The 8,731-nt window shown below is 26.5% G+C and overlaps 1 protein-coding gene across 1 annotated transcript; it reads left to right on the top strand.

Moving 5' to 3' along the window:
- Nucleotides 1-1,932: 1,932 nt before the first annotated feature.
- Nucleotides 1,933-7,665, top strand: LOC120081160 (NADPH-dependent pterin aldehyde reductase-like). The gene is made up of 5 exons (XM_039035841.2): nucleotides 1,933-2,210; nucleotides 3,250-3,319; nucleotides 3,397-3,593; nucleotides 5,088-5,260; nucleotides 7,390-7,665. Exons 1-5 carry the CDS (start codon nucleotides 2,001-2,003, stop codon nucleotides 7,490-7,492), a joined length of 753 nt encoding a protein of 250 aa, XP_038891769.1. The 5' UTR covers nucleotides 1,933-2,000; the 3' UTR covers nucleotides 7,493-7,665.
- The last annotated feature ends 1,066 nt before the right edge of the window (nucleotides 7,666-8,731 follow it).

The raw sequence follows: 8,731 nt of genomic DNA, 5'->3' as shown, positions 1-8,731 counted from the left end.
CAATTATTTGATTTTTTAAAATTAAGTTTGTAAACCTTATTTCATTTGCGAGCTAAATTTTATTATCTAGACTTTAAGGATTTTTTTTTTCAAAACAAGTTTTTAAAAATGAAAAAAAAAACTTTAAAAAACTTTGAATTGGATTATGAATTGGAATGTTTAATTAAAGGAAAAAAGACTCGTATTTTCAAAATTTGAGGAATATTTTTTGTTTTGCTAACTAAACTTTAAGGACTCGTTTGATGACATTCTCGTTTTCTGTTTCCTGTTTATGTTTCTCTTTTTTCGAGAAACTGATCTGTTTGATAATTATTCCAGTTTCTTATTCTCAAAATTTGAGAACATTCCTAAAAATAGGAGGAATTTCTCATGTTTTGTTTTTATTTTATTTAAATTTGTTCCTATAAAATATTATAATGGGACTTTGCTCATTGATGTAACATCTTATGCATTCCTCAACTCTATAATCTTGGGATCAAATCTCACATGGGATTTATTTTATTTTTCTTTCTTTTTATATATTTTTTTCTCTATATGTTTTTTATCTTTCTTTTATTTATATTTACTTTCTTCTTTCTTTCTTTTATATTTCTTTTTTCTCTGTATTTTTTATATTTATTTTATAATTTTTTATTTTCTTTTATTTATATTTTCTTTCTCTCTATTTTTAATAATTATTTGTTTATTTCATTTATATTTATTTTCTTTATTATTTTTTAATATCTATATTTTAATCTAATTTTGAAATTTTAATTTTCAAATATTTAGGTTTATATATTATTTTGACTTTCAAATTTCAAAATTTCACTAGGATTATTTTTAAATATTTAGATTTATATATTATTTTGATTTTCAAATTTTAAATTTTCTATAGAATTATTTACAAATATAGGAAAATAAATCAAAATACTGTTTATCATGGTCTATCACAAATAAACTGTGATATTTTACTATTATTTGTAAATATTTTCAATAGTTTTGTCATTTAAAATAATTTTCCTTTTAAATATGTATATATAAACATTTTTTGAATTTTGAATTTTAAATTTTACAAAATGCATTTTATATATTTTTAAATTCATATTTTTCTTAATTTTTCTGACATACGAAACCAATTATAATTTTATAATAATATAAATTTTTTTTACTAAGATATTTATTTAGGCTCCTTTTAATATTTTTACCACCACAACATTTACATAATAATATAATTGAGTTAGATTTGAGACTACATCATTTAAAATTTAAAACAAATGACTTGAATGAGAAATAATATTGTAAATCAAATTTTAGCCACATATGAATGATAGAAACAATTGTATTATCGAAATTAATTTTATATTGGGACTTATGTGTATTTGATAGTTTAAATATTTGATAACTATTTTTACACTTTAATTCATACTATATATATCTTTTCATTTTATATAATTAGATTATATTTAAACTATAAAATATGGAAAATATATAAGGAAAAAAATACAAGAAACAAAAAATAAGAAATAGTTATCAAACAAGTTTCTATTCTTGTTTCTTTTATCCAATAAACAGGAAACATGAATAGTTATCAAACATATTCCTATTTCTTGTTCTAAAAAAAAAAAGAAAGAAATGTTATTAAATGGACCCTAAGAGATATTTTCAAATTTTAATGTGAAGTTTTAAAAATGAAAAATTTTGTTTTTGTTTTTTTTTTTTCATTTGATAATGATTGAAATGTTTATTTAAAAAAATAAATTAAGAAAAAAAAAGAAAAATGGGCAAAATTTGGCACAAGTTTCAAAAAATTCGACAACTTAAAGCAATTTGATTGAAGAAAAAGTCTTAAGATGATGACAAAAATAAAAAGGACAAGTGGGACATAGAATGTGTGTCATTGCAAAGGAAATTTTGTGCATATGGGTCTTTTTATAGGACCTTTATGAAAACAAAATTTAATCAAACTTGAAAGTTTCTTCTAAGAAAATAATAGCTGATTAGTAAAGGAAGTGAAGCAAGAAATGGAGTGTGAAAAAGAAGTAGGAAATGCAACATATATAATTCTAATAAGTGGAGTGAGCAAAGGATTAGGAAGAGCTCTAGCATTGGAGTTTGCAAAGCTTGGCCATATTATTGTTGGTTGTTCTCGAAACCAAACCCAATTGGATTCACTTCAAGCTCACCTTTCTACCATTTCTTCACTTAATCATGTCTTCCTCAATCTCGATGTGGTATGTAATATCTGTATTATATTTTCATCCTCAATTCTTATTTGATAATCATTTATTTTATTCTTATTTTAATAAATATTTAGTTTTTATAAACGTGTCGGTTATCTCACCATTTTTTATTTAAATATTTGAATTCTTAACCAATTTCTAAAAATAAATATAAGTTTTTCATAACCTTCTTTTTTAATGAGAAAAATAATACAGTTTTGGTCCATGTATTGGAAAGAATATGTGTATTTTGGTCAGTGATGTTTTAAATTGGTTATTTAATCATCGAATCTTTAAGAACAAGCTTACCAAACACTAACATAACTATTAAATTTAAATGAAAATATGGTAGATGAGTTGATACACATAAATATTATCTAAATCCCTAGTTAAACAAACAACAAATTACCCCATTTTGCATTTGGATCAAATTGGGCCTAAGGATGAAGAGAGAGGAGAGCGAACATGAGGACAACAAGGGATTCGAGAAAAGGATGGAGAAAAAGAAAGCATTTAATAATTCTTTTGGCAAAGGGAAATTCACATATTCTTAAAAAGTCAGGGATTAAGAAGGTTTTTTTTTTTTTTCATTTTTTAATTTTGAAAAATTGACTTTGATTTTGAAAGTATTTCTAAAATTTACGTAAGAAAACATAAAGTAATGTTATAGGCTTAATTTTCAAAAATAAAAAACCAACAATCAAATGGTAACCAAAACGCGGCCTTCAAAATAGGTATAGTACTACTTTGTTCCCTATACTTTCGAAATTATTTTATTTTGGTTGTTGTACTTTTAAAATGTTTATTTTCGCCCCAATACTTTCAACTATTTTAGTTCTATTTAGTCCATACGCATTTTTAAAAGGTGGTCATTTTAGTCTCTTAAAAAATGAAATAAAAATGAGAATGAAAGGAAAAAAAAAATTTTAATATTGAGAAATACAAAGGCCAAAGAACAATGTATAAAAATTAAAACGAACGTATGAAAACTTAGAGATCAAAATATAAAATGAAATAATATAAGTGCGATACATGTATTATTGTTTTGTAGTGCTCAAATGAGGGTGTGAAAGAGATGGCACAAACTGTGTTACAGAAAGTGGGCTGTCCTCATATTATTGGTAATTATTGTCTTTTTTGATTTATAATTAATTAATGAAATAATGAGATGATTTACTTATAATTGTATTTTGTACAGTAAACAATGCAGGTGTGATTAATGAAAGCATGAAGATGTGGAAGTGTTGTGTTAAAGAGTTTGATAATGTGATTGACACAAATATAAAAGGAACAGCAAATATGTTACGTCATTTCATTCCTCTCATGATTTCCAACAATAATCAAGGAATTATTGTTAATATGTCTTCCATTTATGGAAGAACTCCAGGTCCTATGGTATGTAAACCCTTTAATTTCACTAATTACTTTCGTTATTTTTCATATATAAATTAACAAGGTTCAAAATCTATTACATCCAAAGATAAGTTTTACTAATATTTTGTAAAATATTAGCAAACCATACATATAAATAGAGATGTCCAATTTTCCACAGAGACGGGACCTCATCTGAATGAGGCAGAGATTCCCAGATTAGGTGAGGAATGAGGGAGGGAGTGAGGGGAACAATTCCACGTGAGATCAACGGGGACGGAGACGGAAAATGTATTCCCCGTCCTTGCCCCCGCCCCGTTCCCTGTCCCCACCCCGATTAGTTTCTACCTATTTATTTAGTATAGTTATGCAATGTTATGTTATTATTATTGTTATATAAATATTATATTTAAATTTCAAATTTGACTATTTATTGGAAAAGAAATTGAATATGTTTAAATTGAATATTTAAATTTAGATTATAAATATGTGAATAATTTGATTTATATTTATTTCTTCTACAACCAAAATTTTATTAGCTTTTTTAAACCAAAATTTGAGTAGTTTATCTTTAAATTCAAATTGTCATGTAAAACTAACCATAATAAACAATTTAATTAGAAAGTTAATTATTTAATTAAAATTTGCTCATATTAGTGATTTAAATTAATTGGTTTTTATAAAAAAGTAACGGAAAAAATTCTCCATAGGGAACCCGATCCCCGCAAATTCCCCGCGGGGAATCCCCGTCCCGATCCCCTATGCAATTTCACGGGATGGAGAATGAAATGAGAAACGGAGATGGGGATGGGAAATGGCATCCCCGGCCCTGTGGACATCTGGCCTCTCATTATACCATTGTGAAGATATGTGGAGTGTCGTTATCCTAATATATAAAGGGTTTCTTATCTTTGATTCTTAAATTAGTTTAAGAACTCCCGTTCTAAAAACAAGAAAAAGCGCGTTGGCATGGAAAACTCACACACATGGCGGATTATGTGCTCCTCCGGCCTACTTCTCTAATTCGGTCTTATTTCAATGTTTAAGTTAGTACAACGAGTATTTAACTCAACTAATTAAGTACAAAGAGAGTTAGAGTTACTCGACTTGAGGTTGTCAATATGGAGCTATTTATAAGACCCTCCCTCAAAACAACTTGGTATTACATGTAATGCCAACAGTGTCTGAATGAGAGTAACCTTCGAGGTTGTAGGGTGCTAGTAATGAGCTCGATTATGTTATTTCACTTTTGGTAGAACTTTACGAGCTAAACTAGTTCGATCCAAAACTTGAGGGTTTTTTACTCTCTTTGGGGATGTGTCGTTCTCCTCGACAACCCTTTGTTTCTATTTGGATTTGGGCTTATCCTTGGGCTGAATGTTCAAGGAAATTCATTTGCTTTATAAGAAACTACTCATGGAAGAGAGCTAGCTTTTTGAGTAACATTCTCTTTCCTAATATTGAATTCTTCCACTTGACCAATCTTTTGTATGATATTGACATGATTGTATTTTGTAGGTTTCAGCATATTGTAGCTCAAAATGGGCAATTGAAGGGTTAACCAAATCAATAGCCAAAGAGGTACCAAATGGAATAACAATTGTGGCATTAGATCCTGGGATTATTAACACAGACATGCTTGCTTCTCATATTGGTCCTCTAGCTTCTGCATATCAAACTTCTCAAGAATGGTATCATTCTACTAATTTATTTTCATACTTTGCAGTTCCAGTGAATAAATAAAATAACTTAAGATCCATTTGATAACCATTTCGTTTTTTATTTTTAGTTTTTTTGAAAATTATATATATTTTCTCTCAATTTCTTACAATAGTTTGCATCTTTCTTTAATACAAAAGTTAAATTCTTAGCCAATTTTATTTAAAAAAATCAAGTTTTTAAAAGTTGTTTTTTTTAATTTTCAATTTTTGGTTTGATTTTTAAATACATTGGTAAAAAATAGGTAACAAATCTAGACATTTAGAGGTGGAATTAGTGTTTATATGCTTAATTTTTTTTTTTTTTTTAAAAAAAAAAAGTAAGGCTCCATTTGGTATCTATTTTGTTTTTAGTTTTTATTTTTGAAAATTAAGCATATGGACCTTCCACCTTCAAAATTCTTCATTTGTTATCTACTTTTCACCAATTGTGTAAAAAACCAAGCTAAATGTTTAGAACTAAAAAAGTTGTTTCAAAAAGTTGTTTTTGTTTTTGGAATTTGATTAAGAATTCAATTATTATATTTGAAAAAGATGTAAATCATTGTAAGAAATGTGAATGAAATAGGCTAAATTTTCAAAAACAAAAACAAAAAAAAACTAAATGGTTATCAAATGGAGACTAAAATAGTTATCAAAGGAAGCCTTAAAAAACAAAAAGTCTTTCATTGAGTAATATAGGTTGGATTTTAGTTTTCTTTCTTCGTTTTTATTGAAAACTTTCTTACGTTATTTAGGAGAGTATATTATTTGATCACTTAACCTTGAGATTTAACGGAAACTATAAAGATTTAAGGCGACATTTACTAAACTGTAATGATAATCAGTGTAAACGTAATGAAATTTTATTTATGGATCAATTGTAATGAGCTTGAATCATAAATCTAATTAGATTAATTTTGATTGCACTTACTTAAAATTATAAACAACACCAAAAAATAATTAAATAGACTCACTTTTTCATTTCCATTGATCAATTACGTTTCCAGTAGGGCAAAAGTGCCCTAAATTCAGAGACATGTTTCTCTTGGAATACGGTAGCATACTTTTTGCTTTAAGTTATTTTTTTATGAAAAATATATATTTTTATCTATAAATTTTGAGTTTTCACTTACGGCCGTAGGACCTAAAGATCTCATACTTAATATAATTTTTAGGTTTTGTTTTTAATTTAGTTCTCAAAGATTTTAAAGGAACAAAACTCAAACATCAAGAGTAAATGTGTAATATTTTGAAATTTAGAGATCAAATAAAAACTAGATCCAAAACTTAAAAACCAGCAATAATTTTTTTTTCCTCTTTTTCATTATTTTTTATTATTTTTTTAAAAAAAAAATAAATTTGAATGTTCCTATAATTAATAAATTCGTGGAGCACATGAATTTTTTTGCAAGTAATTAGAACAAGAAAAGTATGCGTTGTTTATTACCTAATTTATCTTTTTAGAATATTATTTCTTGTTTTTTTTTTTTTTTTTATTTGATTCTAGGAATTTCTAGTTTTTGTGGTAAACTAAAATTTATTTACATTTTAAAATGGGCGGTGAATATGTTTTTTTTTGTTTTTTGTTTTTTTAAGCATATGAAGGAGCGAGAGGTTGAACCTCTAATTTAAAAATTGATAGTATAAATTTATGTCAGTTAAACCATGTTTAAGTTGTAGATATAATTCCAAAAATATATGTATATAAATATATAGTAATTATTTTAAATGATAAAATTGCTGAAAATATTTACAAGTATAACAAAATGTTATTATCTTCAGTAATAGACCGCAATAGACTTCGATAGACGTTTATATTGACACTGATAGATGTCGATAGACTGCAGATGTCTATTGTGAGTTATTACTGATAGACGGTAAATCTTTACTATATTTATAAATAAGTTAGTTCATTTACATTTATTTGAAAACAATTACCATTATGCATTTTGAATTTGAAAGATTTTTAAATAAATGGTATATGTTAAGAACAAATAAAGAATATACTCAAATGACTAGTTCATCATGCTTTAAACATATCTAATAATTGATATGAAGTTGTTTCTTATGCTTGAAACACATATCATATATATCACAATTAATTTATTAAATTTTGTTAGGGCTACAAAGGCAGCTTCTATGATTCTCAACATTTCAAGTGCTGATAATGGTGCATCTCTCACTGTTGATGATCCTGGTATTCTTCCTATCATAAAAGGATGATCCTTGTATTCTAGTGAGGTGAATTCTTATAAATTCCAAATTACTCGGTAATATTTGAAAATTTCCCATATGTTTTTCCTTGCTTATACTATGAGACGTTTATTACTGTTATTTTTCGAGACAATAATGTTGTGTGACTATCGATTATAATGTGGAAAGTACTTTTGATACTACGTTTTTACCTTATTAATTGTCGTGACGCTATTGAGAAAAGAATTAAATGTATCTTTCTCCTCTATAACATATTATTGAATAGTCCTCACCTCATGACCCATATAAAATGTGCCATTATTTCACTATGCACCTACTTAATTATTTGATAACTTTTTTTACTACTTGTTCGTATTAGTATTCAATCTTCCATGTTGTTTCATAATTTTATTTTTGTGTTTCAATCAAGTGGTATTTTGTGCATATAATTAGGTTGAATTACAAACTAGTGCCTTGAGACTAATTTGACACTTTATGAATTAGTCAAAATTTGTAAATTGTCAATTGAATTTTGTAACTAAACTTTAATGATCAATAATTAATTGCATAGCATGAGACATATTTGTGTGAATGGTTTGACAAGCGAGCACTTCAATATCTTATTGTTCGAGTGTAAGTTTTAATTTCATGATTATAGAATAGAATCCTAATATCGTATAAAATATTAATGGGCAAGATCTTTGAACTAGATGATTTTCACAATAACATACCTTCAGTCCATGATAATGTTCTTCTAAAGGATTGAAATTAGGTTTCTTGATGAGGAGAAAAGAACTACTTAATGCAGTAGAGAGAGAACCAATCCTTAGGGTTTTATCTTTATAAAGACACCTCCCGTTTAATTAAGGAATTATTATTTAATTAATCTATGAATTATCTTTTACTTAATTGGGTCAATAAAATGATAGTCCCAAAAGATAAAATAGGGAATAATGTACATGGACCACATTAACGATATTATTAAATTTAAAATAAATCTAATGTTCTCCTACTTGACCTATTTAACATTATTTACCATATATGTTCATAAACATAATGGGCAGAGAAGATAAAACTTTTTATATTCATATTATGATATCAATGTCAAGTCAAAGAAACTATTATCAGATCATGGCATGGACTTCCCCCATGTCCACCTCAGGTTGTAAGTCCTCTAACATTTCTTCTATTTTTGATTGGTTTTCCTATAATTCTAATCAGTCTCTTCCTCACTTGCTCTTTATCTCCTCTTTTCTTATCGGGGTCACC

The sequence above is a fragment of the Benincasa hispida genome, chromosome 7 (genome assembly GCF_027475165.1).
Source record: "Benincasa hispida cultivar pf3 chromosome 7, pf3_genome.v1.1, whole genome shotgun sequence".
NCBI lineage: Eukaryota > Viridiplantae > Streptophyta > Magnoliopsida > Cucurbitales > Cucurbitaceae > Benincasa > Benincasa hispida.
Note: the sequence above shows the minus strand (reverse complement) of the source record. Positions and strands in the feature narration are given on the sequence as shown.